This window comes from Otolemur garnettii, unplaced genomic scaffold (genome assembly GCF_000181295.1).
Source record: "Otolemur garnettii isolate 467f Iridium unplaced genomic scaffold, OtoGar3 scaffold00119, whole genome shotgun sequence".
NCBI lineage: Eukaryota > Metazoa > Chordata > Mammalia > Primates > Galagidae > Otolemur > Otolemur garnettii.
In genome coordinates, this window is record NW_003852514.1 from 1,614,335 (window position 1) to 1,637,903 (window position 23,569).

The following is a 23,569-nucleotide window of genomic DNA, read 5'->3' on the forward strand; positions in this document are numbered from 1 at the left end:
TTGTAACTCGAAGTTGTAATTTTAGTGACTGAAGTAAACATGGAACTTTTATCTTCCTCTTTAAAATCATGCAAATTATGCTACTGAGACAGGAATTAAGACACTTTCAAGGTTCTTTGACATCGAGAATGGGAGAAATATAAAGCACACTTCACAGCAGATTTGCCAAAATTAATCATGAGTTTATACCTTGAATATTTTAATTCCTGGAAGAGGAAAGGAGCCTTATCATTTACCTGTTGCCTAAAAACGAGCTGCCTTTCCCTTCATGTTATGGTCATGTTCTTTGCTTTCCTTTTACACCCTTCACCAACAGAAGAAATAGCTTTTTGAATAGGCAGAGGAGAAAAAAGGCAAGGCCATTCAACAAACACTATCATCATTATCTCCTGACTTGATGATACACCTGAATAATGAACATCTCCACATGGGCCAATATAGCCCATTTCTAATACCACATTTCACCCATAACCAAAATATGTTAACATTCATCATTCTCCCTTAATTAGGGCAGTCAGGAAAGGCTGCTCAGGTTCATAGGAAAGGGACGTAACTCCACATCTTGATGGCGGTAGTGACAAGGTTCTCAAAGAGTAGATGAGAACTGAAATAATTGCTGGGGTCATTTTTGGAATACACAATTTGCTAAAAGTTTCTCTTTTTTTTGAGACAGAGTCTCTCACTTTGTAGCCCTGAGTAGAGTCCCATGGCATCACAGCTCACAGCAATGTCAAACTCTTGGGTTTAAGCAATTCTCTTGCCTCAGCCTCTGGAGTAACTGGGACTATAGGCACCCGCCACAATGCCTGGCTAGTTTTTCTATTTTTTAGTAGACACAGGCCGGTTTCCTCTTGTTCAGGCTGGTCTCAAACTCCTGAGCTCAAGCAATTCACCTACCTCAGCCTCTCAAGAGTACTAGGATTACAGGCATGAGCTACTTTGTCCATCTCAAAAGTTTCTTTTCTAAAATGGGAGAAGGGTGATTATGAAAAGGCAGAAGGTAAAAGAATTGGCATGATCCCTTGATCAAAGAAATCTTCTTAGGTAGATCAATTTTAACAAAGAGTTATATAGGAATTGAGAATCTAAATGTTACGTATGCCTGCCTGTCTCCTGGAAAGCTGAATACTTCCCAGGAGAATGACTCTCTTATTTGAAGACACTACTATTGACTGTACTTTATCTATACAATCTCTACTTTTACACTACATCTGATATACTTTATACTATATATATATGTGTATATATATACACACACACTCTATATAAAGATATATTATACCTTTAATTATCTGAGTTTTTAAGATGCATATTTAACTATACATTTTTCTAAAAAGTTATTCAGGATTTCTTTGGAGGTAGAAAAGTATATTCTGCAACACTAAAAAATAATCACTTTCTATTTTAAAGAGTCAATTCCTTTCATTCAGCTACACAAAAACAGAATAGAAATTAAATTATTTCTGCCACAAGAATTTTGATAACTGAATGTATTACTAATAGTTTATGCACTTTTTAGAGGACAAAAAATGTTTTCTCTTAGTTAGAAAAGGTTAGACCTCTGGAAGTAGATGTTGGTAAACATAGCAAGAAAGTTTTACTTTTGCTTCCTATATACTTATAATGAAATATAGTGCACATAAACCATTAAAAGAGTTAAAACTAGAATGTCCTCCAAATATGATATGAATATATAGGCACAAAATCCTCATTCCCTTCTTCATTTCTGCCAATAACCCAATGATCTCTGAGATGGCTTAATAATTACTTCCAGTGCTATTTCCTAAAGTTATTACCTATAAAGTTCAATACAAGGTATTTACAAAGTACTCTACTTGCTCTAATTTTCATCATACATCATGACCTCAACACATGTGGAAAGACAAGATGTTAGAGAATAAGGGATTTTCTGTTAACATACTAGACAAAAATTACTGAGTTTTTTTTTTTCATATATAGGGGAGTAGGCAGAGCAATTAAATAGTTATAATCAAAATTTTCATATTCACTCATCAAATATTTATTAAGTACCTACTATTTTGCAGACACTATTCTAAAAACTGTAAGGTATAGGGGTAAATGAGACAGAAAGTAATAGCTACCATTTATTGAGTGCTTACTATATGCCAGGCCCTGGTCTGTAAGTTTCACACATATAAACCCACTTAATCTTCAAACACAATACCTCTATGACACAGGTACTATTTCCTCATTTTACATATGAGAAAATTGAGGCATAGAGAAGTGAACTTGTCCAGGTGGTAATTGGTAGAAACATAATTTCCAACATCCTGGCTCTAAGGGAACTTTCATTAATCTTACTCCTTCCATTCTTATTTTCTTCTTTGCCTTTATGAGATCTAATGAACAAACAGAACTAGGTATAGCTGAAATAGATGGGATGACCATTTCATCTTATCTCTGAGAATGTTGAAACAAAATTTTAACTAGCTCTGATCTTTGTGATCTCAAAGTATCTAGAGTTTGCACTGCTTCAGACTCAATTTTGTTTAAAAAGTTGTGGGGGAAAATTTTTTTCATTGTATTTTTCTCCATCACTACAGGTATATATACACATATCACCCCTTTCTTTGGAAAATCATTTCTCTACTTCAGGTAAGCCTAGTGAGGCGAAAGATCACAGAATTCTGTCCCATTACAGGAGTGAATCCATAATTCAAGCTAATTAGATCTTGCTCTCTTGGTTACAGTTAACTGATTAAATTAATCATATGATTATGACCTATCTTCTCTGGGATTGACAGAGTTGAGTTGCCCTTTCATAATGAAAGTGACTTCAAACTGCTGGCTGCCATCTTCTTTAGCCTCAAGAAAAAATGACTCCACGATGCTGAGAGATAAAGAGTAGAGAAATTCAGACAGAACTCAACTATTCATGGTCTATCCCTGCCTTTTCCAGATAAATGAGCATAAACTTATGCGTAAGAGGGTTTGTGGGACTTCAAGTTTTAATATGTTTTTACAGAAGCATTAGATAAAAATGCATGCAGACAATGGTTATAATGAATATGAATTATATACTTTTCCATTATTGTCATTTTCTTTCTCTATGAACAAATACAGAGCTTGGTTTATCTATTTCATTTTCAAAACTAGTTTGCAAAACATTTACCTATAAATTCTAAGGAAATAAAAACATTATTTTAAGTTCTACTTATTTATCATACCACAAACCACAATATAGCTAGAAAGACAAAATGTTTTATTTTAAAACATTGGAAAAAACATCGAAAGACAAATGTCCATTACATAACCAGGAATGTTAAGTATATGGAAACTGTGAATCTTCTAAAATGTGGTAGGCACTTCCAGAGAGCTAAATACTGCAAAAACTACCTTCTTTTCTAATCAACAATACTTGATATGATAAAAAAATACCAAAAGACCCTAATTATTCAATCAAAGTCATCATCTTTGGGTTCAACTTATTAACACAAGTTTTGTCCAAGATGTTCCTGACACATGAAGCTTCCAGTTGAATTTCAGAAATGTTAAGAAAAGTATCTTCCTTTTTTGCCTGTGAATGTTTGAGTACTGCTGTACTGTTGGCTTATATCCACTACAGATACTGGTTCTAGGCCAGCCCAAGGGTCTTCAAGCATTGAAGGCTTGAAATAACTTTCCAACTCATTAGACATTCTTTTTTCTCTACCACGCCCTGATCCAAATGGTGTAGATGTCCTTGGAGAACCCTTTAGGAAAAAAACCATCAGTTAAAAAAACATTTAGTAGAGATAATTGGTAATTTTTCCTTTAACTCAAAAGCCAGTGAGGATCACATTGCTGGTTAAAAGTTGTGACTTGAACCCAGTATGTTCAATTGCAAAGTCTATGCTTCCTTTACTGTTTTTGTTTTTAGAAAAGTCTTACGCTATTCCGGTATACTTATTTATGACCACTGGCACCACAAATATTTTGAGATGTCTAATGTGGTAACTTCAGAATTACTAAATACAAGTGATAAGAAAAATTTGTATCATTTTCCCTCAAAATTTCCACTTTTTTTCAGGAGGAAAATTGTAAAGTTTCTAGAATCTATCTCAAGAACATTTTCCTTACTCCTTAACTCCAGGCTCAAAGGCAGTGGTGTTACTTGAGAATACAGAAAGTCGAAAAACCACTGAGCAGATGCAAGTTGCAAACCACAGAAATCCTAGACACACCAGAAATAAGAGGAATGGGAAATTTCCACTACCACGATTTTCCTTTGAGAGAACTTGGATCAGAAACTAGTGTAAATCGAAAACAACAGCAAACGGCAAGATTAAAAAAAAAAAAAGAAAAAAATGATAGGCGTATTAAGATGGCACCAGCCCTTAACCTAGTAAGTGCTCCTCTGGGGACTCACTTTTCCTCCTCAGAGCCCAGGGGCTCAGAATAATTTACTGAGACAAACTGGCAAGGCCCTTGGCAAAGAGGAGGAAATGGAGAATTAGAAAAAGCTGTAAACGTCACTGTATTGGTTAAAAGCTCTAGGACAGAACGTACGGCTCCGCCACTTTTTTAGGCTAATCTTCAGAAAGGCACTTAACTTCTCTAAGCCTCAGTTTTACTCGTCTGCAAAATAGGGATAATAATAGTATCTCACCTCACAGAGGATTAAACAAAATAATCCACGTAAAGGGAATATTAGTACCATGCCTGCCATATAGTAAGCTCGGCAAGCGCGGGCTATATTACCTGGGGGTGGGTCTGCTGTTGCCCTGGGGAGTAGCCGAAATGCTGCTGGGACCCCGCGGGGGACTTGGAGTAGGAGCCAGGGTAGCCGCCAGGGGACGGAGACCCGAACCGGCCCCCCGGGAAGCTGCCGCTGTGTCTCGGAGAGTGGCTGCTCCCGTAGGGCCTAGACCGGGGCCCGTACGGCGGCGTGTGGTGCGGACTCCCGTACCCGTCCCGAGGGGAGGGCGGCCGTGGTCCGCCTCCGCCTGGGGTACCCCGGAAGCCGTTCCCGCTACCCCAACCTCCTACACCCGGGCCGGGGCAAGGAGGAGTCGGGGGCCGAAAATTCTGTCGTTGCATATCAGGAGCCGGAGCCGAAGTCAAAGAACTCAACGCCGCGTTCTCCCACCGGAACTGCACCGACCGACCCTTCCCAGAGAACTAGTCGTCCTTTACCAAAACAGTCCTCCTGCGCCAGGGCCACACCGCACATTGGTTCCGGCACCACAAATGTTCCGCCAGGAGAGGCGGCTTAAATGGGTTATTGAATTAGAGAGATTGAGTGGATTTAAGTGAAAGAAAGAGGAAGAAAAAGATAAAGAACGGTCGAGAACCAACCCTAGAAATGATCTTTCCAGTTTGTCGGCCCTTGGTCGGACATAAAGACGAAACATCGGCTCCACGGATGACGCGACCTTGGGAGCGCCCAGCCTAGCCGCGTCTCGCCCGGCGGGGGCGGGCTCTGAGGGGTCCGCGGGCGCCCCCAGTGGCTGCGGGTGGCGCCGCGGGGCGTCCGCCTCACACCCAGTCGAAGGTTCGCGGACAGGAGTGCGATGATGGCGAGGGCTCTGCGGAGAACCTGCTTCCTCTCCGGCCAGGGTGGCGGGAGGGGGCTGTGGACAAGCCACCCGCGGTCAGGTACCCTCCGAGATTCGGTCCGCGCGGCGAAAGGGACCCCACTCCAGATTTCCTCCCAGGGGCGCCCTCAGGAGAGCGCCCGCCCGCACTTTCTCCACGTCCCTGCCCCCGCAGCTCGCCCGTTAGCCTCTCCGCCCCCGCGCGCCGTCGCCTCGTGGCCCGGCCACCCCGCGGCCGGCCTCGCCCGGGTCTTTGGTGGCCCGGGGGTCACCCTGCCGGGCCCGGGGGCGACAGTCTCCGCTGCGGGTCCAGTCCCTTCTGAGTCGCACTCGGCTCGTGCCTTCTCTTCTTTACCCCTACCTTCTCGTCTTCAAAGTTTAAATAACTTTAAAAGTGTACGACAGCCGCCTTTAGAAAGGACTTCAGCCTGCTGCTTTACTAATTCGGGGAGAAGGCTGTGCTGACAAATGCCGGACTTTAACCCTTCCTTGTAGTTCTCGTTAAATGGAAGCAGATTAGGGTGGAAGTAGCAGAGATAGGAAAGCAGGTTAGGGAGGAGGAAGCAGAGATTGGATTTCCAAAAGAGCAAAATGCAGCCAAAACTCTTAAAATCTTGATTTTTTTTTTTTTTTTTTTTGAGATAGAGCCTTGCTCTGTTGCCCCGGCTACAGTGCCATTGTATTATCATAGCTCACACCAACCCCAAACTTCTGGCCTCAAGAGATCCTCTTGCTTCCGCCTCCCAAGTACCTGGGGCTGCGAGTGTCTGCCACAACGCCCGGCTAATTTGTTTCTGTTTTTAGTAGAAATCCACTCAAACTACCTAATTCACTTTTCTCAGGTTGGGTTGGAACTCCTGAGCTCAAAGAATTCACTGCCATGGCCTTGACCTCCCAGCCTTCACCCAACCCCCCCCAACCAGCCTCCACCCACCCACCCCCTCCCAGCCTCCACCCAATCCCTTCCCCCGCCCAACCAGGCCTTTTTTTTTTTTTTTTTTTTTGGAAACAGTCTCGCTCTGTCACCCTGGATAGAGTGCTGTGGAAGCATAGCTCACAGCAACCTTAAATCCCCAGTGTAAGTCATCCTTCTGCCTTAGCCTCCCCATTAGCTGGGACTACATGCTGTCACAGGCCCAGTTTTCTTATTTTTCTTATTTTAGTAGAGACTCAGTCCCTTCTACTCAGGCCGGTCTCTTAACTCCTGAGCTCAAACAATCCTCCCATTTGGCCTCCCAGAGTTCTAGGATTACAGGCATGAGCTACTGCAGTAGGCCAAAATCTTGATTGTTTCACAAATGTATAAAGAAAAGTATGATATGATAGGCTGGGCGCAGTGGTTAACTCCCATAATCCTAGCACTCTGGGAGGCCCAGGCTGGTGGTTTGCCTGAGTTTATGGGTTGGAGACCAACCTGAGCCACACCTCATCTCTAAAAATACCAGACTTTGTGGTGGGTGCCTGTAGTCTCAGGTACTTGGGAGGCTGAGGCAAGAGGATTGCTTGAGCCCAAGAGTTTTGAGGTTGCTGTGGGCTATGATCTCACAATACTCTACCGTTGATACTCTGTTTCCAAAAAAAAAGTATGATAGCTCAAGTATGACATTGCATATTAAAACATGCCTTTGTATAGATACCTGTCTCAGAATTTTATTTAGAGGATGAAGTTTAGGTTTACTACAGTTTTATAGAATTCTCTTTTTCTACCTTAAAATTTAGGAATGGTGATCCATGATGAATCTTGAAGTCAACTTGTAGGCTACAAAATCCTAAAAAACTGTAGGACTCATTAAATCATAGCCTACTTGGTAGCCTGTATGTGTGCTTTTCATTCAACTTATGACTGCTGCTCCTCACTCGGTTTCTTTGACATATTCTGTGACATGCTAAGCTGAAGAGTGTGGTGGCTTTCTTTTCAGTGTTTATCCTCTTTGATGAATAGAGACAAAAACAAAATAGGTTTTTGTGTTTATTCTTGGGAAATTTGATCACTATGTTTCTTTACTCCTGTAGATGCCAAGTTGTAGAGTTAATCAATACTATCAAGGCTAGGCTGGACACACTGGCTCATGCCTATAATCTCAGCACTTGGGAGGCTGAGGTGGGTGGATTGGCTGAGCTCACAGGTTCAAGACCAGCCTGAGCCAGAGCAAGACCCCCATCTCTTAAAAAAAAAAAATAGCCGTGCATTGTAGTGGGTGCCTGTAGCTGCAGCTACTTGGGAGGCTGAGGCAAGAGGATCACTTGAAGAGCTTGAAGTTGCTGTGAGTTATGACACCAAGGGACTCTACCAAGGGTGACCAAAAAATACTATCAAGGCTTGGTGATACTGATACTAGAATTTCGCTCCTCAGTAGGTTCTTGGTCTCAGTGATTTGAAGAATGAATCTGTGGACCACAGATCAGTGGTAAGACAGGATTTATTTACAGAAAAGAATGCAGAAGCGCTAGAGCTCCTAGCAGAGAGAGAAGACCCATGTCAGGAGAGAAAAGCTCTCTGTCTGTCTGTCTGTCTCTCTGTCTAGGGTATATATAGTCGCATGGGCCCTTTGTAATTACATTTAGTGGGGCTTAGTAGTTACATATAGCGTTTCTGGGACATGTGTCTGGGTCTGTATCTGGGACAATGTGTCTGGGGTGTGTCTGTGTCTGGGACAATGTGTCTGGGGTGTGTAGTCCTGTCTGGGTCACAAATAAATGACTACAATCCCTTTCATTCCCGGGCCTAGGAAATGGGCCCCACCTGCCTACCCTCCAGCCTGCTGGTTCCGCTCCTTGCTGCTACCGCACCCACATTGCCAAGGCGGAGGCAGCCGGTCCACGCCCCCCAGCTAGATGAGCTGGTTAGGATGCCACTTGTCCTGTAACAATACCATTAGGGCCTCAGTGCCCCAATCTGTCCTCTTTGTTATATAGGATAGTTTACGCCTGGCCAAAAATTCACCTTTCTGGACATTGTCTCTGGTGCTTAGCTTAATGCCTGGTAGTTGGTCACTCGAATATGTATTGAATGTAAGATTGAGTCATATATATCACATAGCTCAGTGATTTTCACTTATAGATCAAGCAGTGGACTTTGGGTAGTTGAGAAAAGGGTGAGGTGATGGAGCAGTGATCCCAGCTGCCCAGGAGGTGAAGGCAGGAAGATCACTTGAGCCCCACAGTTGAAGGTGACAGTGGGTTATGATTACTTTTATTACAATACAACCTGGGGAACAAAGCAAGACCCTGTTTAAAAAAAAGGGAAAACCAATTGTGAATGAATAATTATATAATCTGGAGTTGGTTGGAAAAACATTATACTTGAGCAGAACAGAATTAAAGTAGCAGGCTCCTACTATCTCTTCTATCTTAAGAAGGACAACTTTACAAGTTTGGCCTTTGGAGACCAGGCGTGGTGGCTCATACCTGTAATCCTAGCATCCTGGGAGGCTGAGGTGGGTGGATTGCCTGAGCTTGCGGGTTCGAGAGCAACCTGAGCCAGAGTGAGACCCCTGTCTCTAAAAATAACTGGGCATTGTCGTGGGCTCCTGTAGTTCCAGCTGAGAAAAGATAACCACTTAAACCCAAGAACTTGAGGTTGCTGTGAGCTACTGATACCACAGCACTCTACTGAGGGTAACAAAGTGAGACTTTGTCTCAAAAACAGAAAACAAAAAAAACATGTTTGCCTTTTGGTTGCGGACTAGGAACTTGACTTTTCTTCTGGGAGTCTGGAATTTTGGTACATGATAAAGAGAGAATGCATGGGCTTGGCGCCTGTGGCTCAACCGGCTAGGGCGCCAGCCACGTACACCTAAGGTGGCGGGTTCGAATCCCCAGCCCGGACCTGCCAAACAACAATGACGGCTGCAACCAAAAAAAAAAAAAAAAAAATGGCCGGGCGTTGTGGTGGGTGCCTGTGGTCCCAGCTACTTGGGAGGCGGAGGCAGGAGACTCGCTTGAGCCCAGGAGTTGGAGGTTGCTGTGAGCTGTAATGCCACGGCACTCTACCCAGGGGGACAGCTTGAGGTTCTGTCTCAAAAAAAAAAAAAAAAAGAGAGAATGCATGTAGAAATATAGGCCAAGAGCAAGAATAATTTATAAGTGAAAATATATAAAAAGGTAAATATAAAACATGTTCAATTTAAAAAGCCATTAATAAATGCAATTAAAATGACAGTGACATGGAAATTTTTAACTGTTGAATTTGCAGCAAACAAACAAATAGACAGAAATCCTTGCAAAACCAAGAGATTATGTTCAGGGTTCTAGAAGATGATGAGGAACACTGTTTTTATACATACTGGAACTGTTATACACAATCTGTTTAGTGGATAATTTAGTAATATGTGCTCACATGAGAGAAAAATTCAATTAAATTTAAGAAGAGGGAGGCATCTGGCAAGTTGCCACCTAAGGGGAATAATGCACAGGGACATGGCACACTTCCTGGGTAAAGGACACACTGCAAGTGGGACCCTCTTACAGATGTGAACAATGTAACCTAAGATTATGTACCCTCATATTAACTTGACAGAAAAATGTTTTAAAGAGTTTGTGATGTCTTGGCCAACCTTAAGATTTGCCTGTGTCCTTGGAAACGAGCTTCTCTCATTTTCTATCTCTCAAAACTCTTAAAGAATAATTTTTGTCTTCATTACTTGAGAAGTCTCTGAAAGGATTCCATGGATCTTTGCACTTAAAACATCCTAAATTCCTTTCCAGACATCTCTCCCGCTCTTCAGAGTTATTCATAAGAAGTTGTTAAAAACACATCACTTCAGAAAACGTATTAGCTTTCATCCACGAGGCCTGACAATTAAGTTTGCAGACTCATCCTGGAAAAAGTGCTACATACCTCATTGCTGAGTATCACTAAGGTCACCTTTGAAGTACTTCTCTTGGGAAGCTATGCACTGATGCCAGCACCTGGTCCAGTGGGTCTTAACCTTCCTAATGCCGCAACCCTTTAATACAGTTCCTCATGTTGTGGTGATCCCCAACCATAAATTATTTTCATTGTTAAAGTAGCAACGATATGACAAATAAGTTTGCAAACTTGTCATTGTGCACCTATGCTGGCAACACTGTACAAACCACTCAGTAAGACTTCATAACCTTGGCATATCAGTGTCTTATAAAGTAGCAACGAAAATAATTTTATGGTTGGGGGTCATCACAACATGAGGAACTGTATTAAAGGGTCGAGGCTTTAGGAAGGTTGAGAACCACTGATCTAGATACCAGTCTATTTAATCTTAAAACTATGTAACAGAATATAGTAAAAAATAATTTTTAAAATTGCTATTTTCCTCCCCATCTCCTTATCCTATCTCATCATATGTAGTCAGTAAAAAGACAGCAGAAATCCTGTGAAAAGATATTTCACTTGTACTCATAAGATTTTGGTTCTTTGGATTGTGTGTGACCTTGGACATTGACACTGGAACTTCCCAAACTTGACTGATCATCAGAATTCAAGGGAAGGCATTATAATATTTACAGATGCTGTGGGCTGTACCCCTATTCTTGAGGAGTGGGTGGCAGGCACCATATTTGTGCTCTATGACTCTGTCTTCTGCCTCACAGACATCTCCTCCAGTGGTGAGCACATAACTCCCCTCAAGCCATCCAGAGCCCTGACGTATTCACCCCTATACTTCTTCCAAGCTGTATTCACCCCCATACTTCTTCCAAGCTGACCCTTCCTTTTTGTTCCTTTTAATTAAATATCTGTAATCTGGTGTGAAATAGGGGTCAATCTATTTTTGTGGGTCCAGAACCTCCTCTCATTCAGTCTAACACTGTAGTACCCCACTGCTCTAACTGCCTCTATGTACATTTTCTTCTTTGCTATGATAATTCACCTCAGGTACCTATGAAAATGTTCCATGAACCTGGAATGGCCACTGTTTTCTCAGTTATCTCCTGGAGGGGATACATTTTCTTATTTCCACAAAATTGTTCTCTTTGGTTAGTCTTCTAGAGGAGGAGAACCTATCACCAATGTTGAGAAGTTAAAGGGTCTTTTTGAGTTGGGGAACAATTTTTTGTAAAAATTTTAAAATGTATTTTAAATTTTTTTTAGCACCTGAAAGTGTTAGAAAGAGCATTCTTAATTCAATTTCAGTAATTCAGTACAGAACATTCAGTAACTCACAACTATCATTTTCCTTAACAGTTTGTTGTCAACTACTTCTGATCCTCTGGGTGGCTAACTTCAGAATGGCCCATTGAAGAAGCCTGAGCACCTAAGGAGAATTTTTTTTTTCCCCCTGTGGCTAAACTTTGGGTTATGAACTCTATAACTGTAAATTGATTTATAAAGGCTATAAATTGGTATTGCTTCCTGCCCTTCCATACACTAATCTACAGTAGTGGTCTGTCTCCTAAATGACTTGAGAAAAAATTTCTTGCATATTTAAATTTGATATTTAAAAATTTTCGGCTTGGCGCCTGTGGCTCAAGTGGCTAGGGCACCAGCCACATACACCTGAGGTGGTGGGTTTGAATCCAGCTGGGCCCACCAAACAACAATGACAGCTGCAACCAAAAAATAGAGCCGGGCATTGTGGCGGGCGCCTGTGGTCCCAGCTGCTTGGGAGGCTGAGGCAGGAGACTCTCTTGAGCCCAGGAGTTGGAGGTTGCTGTGAGCTGTGATGCTATTGCACTCTAGCCAGGGGGACAGCTTGAGGCTCTGCCTCAAAAAAAAAAATTTTTTTTCACACTTGGGGGCAGAACCTGTGGCTCAAAGGGGGAGGGTGCTGGCCCCATATACTGGAGGTGGTAGATTCAAACCCAGCCCCTGGCCCCCCCCCCAAAAAAATTTCACACTTGGCTGGGCACCCATAGCTCATTGGTTAGGGCTCTGGCCACATGTTCTGGGGCTGGTGAGTTCGAACCTTGCCCAGGCCTGCTAAACAAAACAGAACAACAACAACAAAAATAGCTGGGTGTTATGGCGGGCACCTGTAGTCCCAGCTACTGGGGAGGCTCAGGCAAGAGAATCGCTTGAACCCAAGAGTTTGAGGTTACTGTGAGCTTTGATGCTACAGCATTCTACCGAGGATGACAAGGTAAAGCTCTGTCTCAATAAAAAAAAAAAAAATGGGTGACGCCTGTGGCTCAGTGAGTAGGTCGCCGGCCCCATATACTGAGGGTGGTAGATTCGAACCTGGTACCGGCCAAACTGCAACAAAAAATAGCCAGGCATTGTGGTGGGTGCCTGTAGTCCCAGCTACTCAGAAGGCTGAAGCAAGAGAATAGTCTAAGCTGGAGGTTGCTGTGAGCTGTGACGCCATGGCACTCTACGGAGGGCAACAGAATGAGACTCTGCCTGTAAAAAAAAAAAAAATCACACTTAAGTAAATGTTATATTGTGAAATGAAAGTAAGATCTGGCATGTTTGGGGAATATATTTTCTTTTGCATAGTAAGAAACAGCTTTCTTATTGTGAAGAAAGGCTTACTTTAAGGCTGATCAGTTGTAGGAAAGAATATATATGGAAGTTGAAGTCCTGGACTTTGATTTTTTTTAAGTTATTTATGTGTCCCTTAGGAAAATCTTTGTATATGCATCACAGTTTGAAGATTGCTCCTAAAGGGACAATAAGCAGTCTATTCTGAGACGAACTTCCTAGCTATTGGCTTGGATACTTTGAACTCATTCACAACTCACTCTGCCTCTGATGCTTGGCATTGATCAGGATAGTCTGAATTGTGCTGCAGTACAAATTAGCCCACGGTTCAAAATAATAAAGAAAATTTTGTAACTACACTATTTGAAATTTGTATCTTCCAAGTGGTCTGGAGAATTTCATGGGATGTTTTTAAGGGTCAAGGCTGGAATTGGCTTTTATTATTCCTTCCTGTGTTTCACTGGCCAGAATTCAGTCATTGGACCCCAACCTAACTGCAAGCGAAGCTGGGAAATGTGGAGGAGCAGAGGCATTTGGGATTAGCACTGACTTGTACTTAGCCTATAACACACCATGACTATAATTCAAAAGCCCTTTTCGTGGCCTTTTTGTATCATACTTCCTGGAAATTTCTCAAATTTTCATTAATTAGCACTATCCAATAGTTCTATAACATGCTTGATTGCAAATCCTACAGTAATAGCAAAGTTTTTACAGTGAAAGAGCAGTTCATAAGAAATTAGTTGTCGGGCGGCACCTGTGGCTCAGTGGGTAGGGTGCTGGCTCCATATACCGAGGGTGGCAGGTTTGAACAAACTACCAAACTGCAACAAAAAACAGCTTGGTGTTGTGCGGGGCACCTGTGGTCCCAGCTACTCGGGAGCCTGAGGCAAGAGAATCACCTAAACCCAGGAGTTGGAGGTTGCTGTGAGCTGTGATGCCCTAGCACTCAACTGAGGGCAATAAAGTGAGACTCTGTCTCAAAAAAAAAAAAAAAATAGGCAAAGCTTATCTAAAAAAGAAAGAAAAAAAAAAAGAAATTAGTTGTCAACAGAAGTTGACTTAGGAATTATCTATCTAATTATTGTCTTCAAGTTGTCCCTAACCAGTATAATTGCCTCATACCTTTAGAATCACTTTCATACCTCTTTTTTTTTTTGAGACAGAGCCTCAAGCTGTCCCCCTGGGTAGAGTACCGTGGCATCACAGCTCACAGCAACCTCCAGCTCCTGGGCTCAAACGAGTCTCCTGCCTCTGCCTCCCAAGTAGCTGAGACCTCAGGCGCCCGTCACAACGCCTGGCTATTTTTTTTTTTTTTGGTTGCAGCCGTCATTGTTTGGTGGGCCTGGGCTGGATTTGAACCTGCCACCTTAGGTGTATGTGGCTAGCACCTTAGCCACTTGAGCCGTAGGCGCCGACCCCATTTTCATACCTCTTTTCGGGGTTTTTCATAGGATTCCAAGAACAATAATAACTAGTATCTGGGTAATTTGCCCTTATTTGAAAAGATAATCTCTTCTTTCTTCACCCCCATCAGGGTCTTTACTGTTGGCTGGCTAGAGTGCAGTAGTGTCATCATAGGTAACTGCAGCCTCAAACTCTTGGGCTTTGTCTGATCCTCCCGCCTCAGCCTCCCAGAGCACTAGGATTATAAGCATGAGCTATTATGCCCAGCCTGTAATGAGAATCTAATAGGGTGATGTACTTGGTGGAAAGCCTTCAGCTCTATTCAGTGACACTGAATACTCTGAGGGTTAGCTGAGTATTTAATATAGATCAAAATTCCTAAGTGGACTTGGCACTTGTAGCTCAGTGGTTATGATGCTAGCCGCATACACTGGGGCTGGTGGGTTTGAACCCAGCCCAGGCCTGCTAAACAACAACAACTACAACAAAAAGCCAGGCGTTGTGGTGGGTGCCTGTAGTCCCAGCTACTTGGGAGGTTGAGGCAAGAGAATCACTTAAGCCCAAGAGTTTGGGGTTGCTGTGAGCTATGACACTATGGCACTCTACTGAGGGCAACATAATGAGACTCTATCTCAAAAAAAAAAAAGAAAAAATAAAGTCCTGAGTGGTAGCTTCCAAAACATTAAAGGTAAAAGCTTATAATATTCCTAGCACATGATTAAGTTTTTGGAAGAAAATGGTGTACTATCTACCTACTTATCTCTCAAAGTATTTACACCAAAACACTGGCAGTTATTAGCTTTAAATGATGCAAAAATGAGTGAATTTAAGTTTGTTAATTTTCTTTAACAGCATTTTCTTATTTTTTTGTACTAATTTGTTTATATAAAGAGAAAACAGATAATAATAGCAAAATTTGGATTTTTTTTTGTTTTCATCATGTCCCTTTCATCTACTTTCTTAATAATATAGCAAGTTCTTCATTAAATTAATATTAATTAACTAAATTAGAAGATGAATTCCTTTTTTTTAATTATAAATAAACTTAAACTTTTGGTACTGAGGATCCATGTGTCTGCTACCTGCAGAGATTTTAGAGAAAGAAAACCAGTTACAAATCATCTCAACTTGATTCTTTTGGGAGTGATTTTGTTAGAGTGGAATCTAGTGGATGATGACAAGAGAATAATTAATCTGTAATTTTGTCCACATATACAGTCATGGATGTCCATCAAGAGCAGAACTGAAATATCCTTGAGTCCATTAAGATCTTTTAGTCTCGGCTCGGCGCCTATAGCTCAACCGGCTAAGGCGCCAGCCACATACACCTAAGGTGGCAGGTTCGAATCCCCAGCCTGGACCCGCCAAACAACAATGACGGCTGCAACCAAAAAATAGCCGGGCGTTGTGGCGGGCGCCTGTAGTCCCAGCTACTTGGGAGGCGGAGGCAGGAGACTCGCTTGAGCCCAGGAGTTGGAGGTTGCTGTGAGTGTGAAGCCACGGCACTTTGCCCAGGGGGACAGCTTGAGGCTCTGTCTCAAAAAAAAAAAAGATCTTTTAGTCTCCTTTCTCAAAACCTTATTTCTTATTTCCCACAAACCTAGATTTGAAAACAATTTTGTTGGTGACCCCAATTTATAATTTCCCTGGAATGTCTTCTATTGGATACTAATTTTTCAGGTATCCCGTCCTCATAAAGTTACATGTCAAACTCTGTTATTAGGAACAGAGCTTCTTCCATGACTTCTAATATAGATAGAAAGAAAACATCATGCTAACTATTATAGGAACAGTGTCCGCATATTAAGAAAGTGTATTTTGAAGAGATGTCCATCTTCTGCTTTCTTATTCCTAAGTTTTTTTGAGACAGAGTCTCACTTTGTTACACTTGGTAGCGTGCTGTGGTACTACCCAACTTTTTAAGAAATGAAAGTTTTACATACACTTGGTTCAAAAACGTAAGAAGTCGGTGCAGTGCGTGTGGCTCATTGGACTGGGTGCCAGCCCCAAGTACCGAGAGCAGCAGGTTCAAACCTGGCCCGGCCAAACTGCAGCAAAAAATAGCCGGTGTCGTGGAGGGCGCCTGTAGTCCCAGCTACTCTGGAGGTTGAGGCAAGAGAATCGCCCCAGGTGTCCTCAAACTTTTCAAACAGGGGGCCAGTTCACTGTCCCTCAGACTGTTGGAGGGCCGGACTGCAGCCCTGGGAAGAGTCCGCTGCTAAGCAGGACAGGCAGCAGCGGCAAAAACACCCGGCGGCGGGATAAATGTCCTTGGTGGGCGGCAGTTTGAGGACGCCTGGCTTACAGTAACTACAAAGGCCTGGGCTCAGGTGATTCTACTCAGCCTCCTGCATAGTTCTTGATTTTCTAAACTTGTAGATTGCCTCTGGAAGTCTTCTGGAGAAAGAATGCCTGAGAAATAAAAGTTTTTGAAAACTTGCATGATTGAAAAGATTCCTTTTTTCTACATTCATATGACTCATGGCTTCTTTTGGTTTAGAATTTAAGAGGGAAATAATATCTCCCCTCAAAATTTTAAAGTTTTTGTTCCATTTGATGGTTTAGTTTTCAGTAATGTTGTTGAGACATCTAACGTTGTACTGATAATCAATCGTTTATATATGCCCTCCCTAGGTCCTCTTTTGTCAGAGAAGTCAGTGTTTCACATTTTTAGGGTGACGCATCTTAGAGTGCAGGCTGTGTGTCTTTTTAAAATCCATTATTCTGAGGAGATGGAAGGACCTTCCAATGTGGAAATTTATGCCCTTCAGTCCTAGGAAATTTGTGTTTTTTTTAAATATTCTTTCTTCTGATTTTGCTGTTCTGTTTTTCTGTGATTGGCATTCCTAGACTGATCTTTTATTTTCTTACTTTTTCTCTACTTCACACTTTTATTTTGTGTTTTTTTCTACTTTCATTGCAATTTTCTTATCTCTATTTTCTGCCCTTCTATTACAGTCTCATTCTTCTATCATATTTTTAAGTTTCAAGATAACATTTTAATTTTCTGAATATTCTTTTTATAAGAAGCATCTTGTTCTGTTTTATGGGTGTGAAATGTCATGTTTCCTATTATATTATACTATATATAGTATATTAATGACAGTTTCTTTTTACTAGAGGTAAAATTTTCACACAGTAAAATTCTCATTTTGGCATAGGGTTCTATTAGTTCTGACAAACGTATAGAGTCATGCAGCCAAACACCATATTAAAGATATAGAACAGTTCCCTTACCTCTCAAAAGTTTGAAGTTGTTCTCTTTTTCTGTCTCCAGTATTTGTCAGCTCTGTTCTGTTTTCTTTTCTTTTTTTCCTTGCTCTCTTTTCTATCTCTAATGCTTTGCCTTTTCTAGAATGTCTGTTTTCCAGAATAATAGAATCAGAATAGTTAAAAAAAAAAACACTTTTAGCTGGGCAAAGTGGCTCACACCCATAATCCTAGCACTCTGGGAGGCCTAGGTGGGTGGATCGCCTGTGCTCATGAGTTGGAGACCAGCCTGAGGCAGAGTGAGACCTCATCTCAAAAAATAGCCAGGTGTTGTGGCAGGAGCCTGTAGTCCCACCTGCTCGGGAGGTTGAGGCTAGAGAATTGCTTAAGCTCAAGATTTTGAGGTTGCTGTGAGCTGTGACGCCAGGGCACTCTACGAAGGGTGACATACTGAAACTTTGTCTTAAAAAAAAACAGAAATAAAAAACCCCCCAAATTTATCAAAATGTGATTCCTGAGAGCCAAAGCTGTAGTCATATACCACGTTAAGTACTATTTTAGCTACTTTCATTTTTCTGATATTCTCCTCATCAGTTTACTTCCTGATTATAATTTGGTTCTCCACATCAGTGTGCTTCCAATGAAATCATGTACAGTCACATGGACTTCAAGTATTTCCTATTTCTGTGATAGCAATTTCTGATAAAATAATAAATTGGCCTACTATATGAGCTTCCAGTGTTCTTTACTAGAGCAGTGTGGTCTGTGAACTCCCTCACTGAGAATTACTTTATTCCTTGTGATCCATTTTAAGACTATGATGGTGAACGTGAAAATGTGTGACTTGTATAACTCTCATTCTTAATCCACTAGTCATGGGGCTACATGGAGAATTAAAAAAAAAAAGGAACTTCAAGAATAATTTGAACTGAGAATTCTTTTTTTTTTTGTACAGAGTTTTACTTTATTGCCCACGGTAGAGTGCCCTTGTGATACACAGCTCACAGCAACCTTCAACTCCTGGGCTTAGGCGATTCTCTTAAATCAGCCTCCTGAGTAGCTGGGATTACGGGTGCCCACCACAATGCCCAGCTATTTTTTTTTGTTGTTGTTGCAGTTTGGCAGGGGTCAGGTTTGAACCCGCCACCCTTGATATGTGGGGCTGGTCCACAGGCACCGCCCCTGAACTGAGAATTCTTAAAAAAGTATATTGAGCCCCCAATCATTGCTGATGGAAATGAAAAATGGTACAGGCAATTTGGAACACAGTTTGGCAGTTTCTTATAAAACTAAAGATAATGTTACCATCTGATGCAGCAACCACACTCATTTTCCCAAATGAGTCAAAAATATGCCCTCCCCCCAAACATGGACACAATGTTTATAGCAGTTTTATTTGTAATTGCTAAAATTTGGAAGCAGCCAAGATGTTCGTTAAGGCAATGAAACTACTCTGTATGATAGTTTAGTGGCAAATACATATTATACATTTGTCAAAACATACAAAATGTAAAACTGGGCGGCGCCTGTGGCTCAAAGGAGTAGGGTGCCAGCCTCATATGCCAGAGGTGGTGGGTTCAAACCCAGCCCTGGCCAAATAAAACCCCCCCAAAGTCCCCTAAAATGTTAAACTGCAAGAGTGAACCTGAAAGTGAACTTAGGACTTTGGGTGATTATGGTACCTCAGTGTTGGTTCATTGATATAATAAATGTACCACTCTAGTGGAGGATGTTGAAAGTTAGGGAGGCTGTGCATGTTTGGGGGCAGGGAACATATGAGAAATGTCTGTGCGTTCTGCTCAGTTTTGTTGTGAATGTAAAACTGCTCTATTAAAGTCTTTAAAAGAAACTGAACCAGTAGTACATTTTCCCCATAGGGACTTTAGTTCTTCTTGGTCTTAGTTATCATTATCTAAACTTTGTAAACCATTTGGCTAAAATTTGATTTTGTGGTTTAATGCTGATGTTAAATGTGTTCATTGAATTATTAAGGTAATTATTAATCTGTCCACTTATTTTTATAGCTGATGCATGAAGAGAAAAATGGAGATACACCTGATTATAAATTGTTTAATAAACTTTTAAAATTTATTGTTTCCTCTGTCTCGAAAGAATAAATATTCAGAGCTCTTTGTTGTTACTTTCAGTATCCTACTTGAGAGGAGGTCATTGTTTAGTTCACTTTTATTAGACAAATTATCTTTCATGAAACTGTGATAGTCTGGGATTAGAACCTTTAATTTTTATAGACCAATTTGTAATTGGATTAGAGCAAGATTTCTTTGTTACATGTAGAACAGAATCATTGTGACAAAAAATGTTGTTTTTGATAGTAATAGAAATTACTTAAAACAGAGTATGAAGAACTATTTATTCCTTCTTCTGAAAATTAGTAATCAGTATTCTTCCAATATTTTTTGTTTACCAGGTATGGACAATGTAAAGCCATTGGATGGTGTAAAAATTCTGGATCTAACAAGGTTTGTACTGGCTTATGTTTGTTTTGGTGATTATTTTTTCATCTTTTCTCAAAAACATTTATTTATTTTTTGGATTATAAGTGGATACTTAATGTTTATGGTGAAATTTTGGAGAAGAAAAAAAATTCCTATAATCTTATTATTCTAAGCGGCAATTAGTGTAATATTTAATGTATTTTTCCAATCTAAATATTTATATATAATCAAAAAAACAAAAATTTTAACCATATTGAAATTAGTTTTATACATTTTAAAAAGGAATATTTTGAATATTTTCCCATGTCATTCAAAATTCAACAAAAACGTGTGATAGTATTCTACTATGTAAATGTCACATAATTATTTAATCATCCCCAAATAATTCACTCTTATAGATTAGGCTTCCTGTACATAGATCTAAGCCTTCGTTTCTATTTTTTCTTCAGGACAGATCTCTCAAAATAAAATTACTAGATCAAAAGGAATATATTTTTAGGTCGAGTGCAGTGGCTCACACCTGTAATCCTAGCACTCTGAGAGGCTGAGTGGGTGGATTGCTTGAGCTCAGGAGTTCAAGACCAGCCTGAGCAAGAGTGAAACCCTGTCTCTAAAAAAATAACTGGCATTGTGGCAGGCACCTGTAGTTCCATCTCCTGGGGAGGCTTAGGCAGGAGGATCACTTGAGCCTAAGAGTTTGAGGTTGCTTTGAGCTATGATGCCATGATATTGCAGGAGGGTGACAGAGTGAGACTCTGTCTAAACCAGAGGTCCTCAAACTTTTTAAACAGAGGGCCAGTTCACTGTCCCTCAGACCATTGGAGAGCCAGACTGTGGGCCCCAGGATGAGTCGGCTGCTAAGCAGAACAGACAGCCGTGGCAAAAACACCTGGTGGGCTGGATAAATGTCCTAGGCGGGCCGTATGTGGCCTGCGGGCCGTAGTTTAAGGACACCTGGTAAACAAACTAACAAACAAATGGTATATACTTTTTCAAAGCTCTTGATACATATGGCCAAATTACAGTTTTAATAATTTTGATTCTTGGATCTGATGTACTCAATACTAATTTGAAACTAGCAGATGGAGAACTACCTGCCTACATGATTGGAAAAACACAAGCGGGGAGCAGTGGGTTAAGGGGCTCATTAAGTCCCTACCTAATGGATTCAATGTAGAGGTATATAGCACAACTTCTGGGTGAAGAGGTCAAATTTAAATTGGAACATTTCCTACCAAGTGCAAACAATGTTACCTAATTGTAGGTACCCTTATATTAATCTAAAATAAGAAAAAATAATTTGATTCTTACAAGCTTTATATGAGCTTATGTATATTGAACTATTAAGATTATATTAAATAAAAATTTTTAAGATTGTAATTATTTATCGTTGTTAATATTGTAGAGTCCTGGCAGGACCTTTTGCTACTATGAATTTAGGAGATCTTGGAGCAGAAGTCATAAAAGTGGAAAGACCAGGTAAAGCTCTTATTCCCTTTAAAACACAGAAACAAGGGCCAGGCATGGTGGCTCCTCCTGGCACTTGGGAGGCTGAGGTGGGTGGATTGCCTGAACTTACAGGTTTGAGACCAGCCTGAGCCAGAGTGAGACCTTGTCTCTAAAAATAGCCTGGAGTTGTGGCAGGCTCCTGTAGTCCCAGCTACTTGGGAGGTTGAGGGAAAAGAATTGTTTAAGCCTAGGAGTTTGAGGTTGCTGTGAGCTATGACACCATGGCACTCTACCATGGGAGACAAAGTGAGACTCTGTCTCATAAAAAAAAAAAAAACAAAAAAAACCCCCAAAACAGAAACAAGCTAATACTTTTACTAATTCTTTAAATATCCACATTGAATATACCTGTAAGTGGGATGAGGAAAGAATTGAAATGAAATTATTATTTTCTCTTTTCTATTATTTATTTTCCTCTGAAGGTAGACCAAAGATCTCTTTCTACCCTATATATGCTAAGGGCTAAGGCTTAAGCTAGTTTCTTCTTATGCACCTGAAAGCTTCTGTTATAAGCTGAGGTATAACATCTGGTAACAAAAATGATAACACCATTTATCATAACAGTACTTATAAGAGTGTCAGCCTCAGTTCTAAACACTGCTTATTTTAGTTTATCTAGTCTTTACAACAACCCTATGGGCTGATGTTATCATTCCTAGTTTATAAACAAGAAAGCAGAGGCACAGAGAGGTAAAGCAATTTATTCAGGGTCACATAGCTAATTAAGGAATATCCAAGCACTATGTTCAGATCTTGACCCTAGTTGCTCTGTGCAGTCCTTACTATTGAGACTGAGATTATAGTGGGCCTGACCACATTCTCTTACTGTGGGATAAAAGGGAAGGCAAGGACAAAGGGAGGAGAGAAGGGAAGGAGTAGGATACAGAAGGAGAGGAGGAAAAGGAATCAAAGTTTGTCAAAAAGAAGCTCAAATATCTAAATCATTCTTTTCTGATAAAAGAAATATTTCTATGTTTTATAATATTAGAGGTTTTGAGGGGAACACACAAAAGGTTAGATCACTTTTTTGCTTTTATGTTTTTTTTTTTTTTTTTTGAGACAGTTTTACTATGTTGCCCTCGGTCTAGAGTACTGTTGTGTCATAGCTCACAGCAACCTCAAACTATTGGGCTTAAGCAATTCTCTTGCCTCAGCCTTCCAAGTAGCTGGGACTAGAGGCACCCGCCACAGTGCCCAGCTATTTTTTGTTGCAGTTGTCATTGTTCTTTTAGCTGGCCAGGCTGGGTTCAAACCCCCCAACTTTGGTGTATTTGGCTGGCACCCTAACCACTGTGTGCTAACGGTGCTGAGCCTGCTTTTATGTTTTTCATCTGTGTACACAATTATCACATTTTTTAAAATTTGAGACAGAGTCTAGCTCTGTGGCCCTGGCTAGAGTGCAGAGGCTTCATTATAGCTCCCAGCAAGGCCAAGTGATCCTGGGGTCAAGTGATCCTCTTGCCTCAGCTCCCGAGTAGTTGGGACTACAGGAGTGTGTCCCCATGCCCTGCTGCTAATTTTTCTATTTTTCATAGAGATGGGGTTTTGCAATTCTCACTTTTATCTAGTGCTATCTTAGCACTTTGGTGTGTAGTTCATGGTGTTATTGATAAAATTGCTTAGAAAAGTGTCATTATTGTGTGCCCTTTCTCTCCAATAAGCACGGAAAGGGGTATACAGTCCATGTTTTTTTTTTTTCCTGTTTGTTTGTTTTTTGCAATTAAATGGCTTTATTCCACCTAGGTGTAGATGGGGAGGATACAGTTCATATTTTTTATGTCTACTACCTTGTTTTGGAAGTTTGGAACAATTTATATTATTATTTTTGTTTCAAGATCTGATCCTTTTGGGTCTGGAACAAAATTCTCAAATTAGTGAGACTGGTCTATTGCTGTATCTATAAGACTTATAAGAGACTAATTTATAATTATGTCAACTTATTTATAATTGTTAAGACCCATAAAGTAAAATACTTTGATCTGGACTATTGAACTTCCTACTAAGTAGATCTTGTTAAAAGGGCAAAGAAGTTAGCAGAATATTCTCTAATA

At 40.8% G+C, this 23,569-nt stretch overlaps 2 protein-coding genes across 3 annotated transcripts in view; one reads left to right on the top strand and one right to left on the bottom strand.

Moving 5' to 3' along the window:
• Window positions 1-3,210: 3,210 nt before the first annotated feature.
• Window positions 3,211-5,283, bottom strand: MPLKIP (M-phase specific PLK1 interacting protein). The gene is made up of 2 exons (XM_003797543.3): window positions 4,702-5,283; window positions 3,211-3,713 (listed from the first exon to the last, which is right to left on the bottom strand). Exons 1-2 carry the CDS (start codon window positions 5,038-5,040, stop codon window positions 3,513-3,515), a joined length of 540 nt encoding a protein of 179 aa, XP_003797591.1. The 5' UTR covers window positions 5,041-5,283; the 3' UTR covers window positions 3,211-3,512.
• A 181-nt stretch (window positions 5,284-5,464) lies between these two features.
• Window positions 5,465-23,569, top strand: part of SUGCT (succinyl-CoA:glutarate-CoA transferase) — a 771,296-nt gene continuing 753,191 nt past the window's right edge. For both annotated transcript variants that reach the window (XM_023517742.1, XM_023517743.1), the window contains exons 1-3: window positions 5,465-5,598; window positions 19,982-20,033; window positions 21,415-21,488. In XM_023517742.1, the coding sequence (XP_023373510.1) occupies window positions 5,514-5,598; window positions 19,982-20,033; window positions 21,415-21,488 (211 nt within the window). In that variant the 5' untranslated portion in view covers window positions 5,465-5,513. The remainder of the gene's footprint in view (window positions 5,599-19,981; window positions 20,034-21,414; window positions 21,489-23,569) is intronic.

What these genes read in the sequence shown, in the direction of transcription:
- MPLKIP (XM_003797543.3), bottom strand. Translation starts at nt 5,040, where the DNA reads ATGCAACGACAGAATTTTCGGCCCCCGACTCCTCCTTGCCCCGGCCCG. An exon ending in AACAGCAGACCCACCCCCAG is followed by an intron (nt 3,714 to 4,701) that starts GTAATATAGCCC and finishes TTTTTCCTAAAG; the next exon opens with GGTTCTCCAAGGACATCTAC.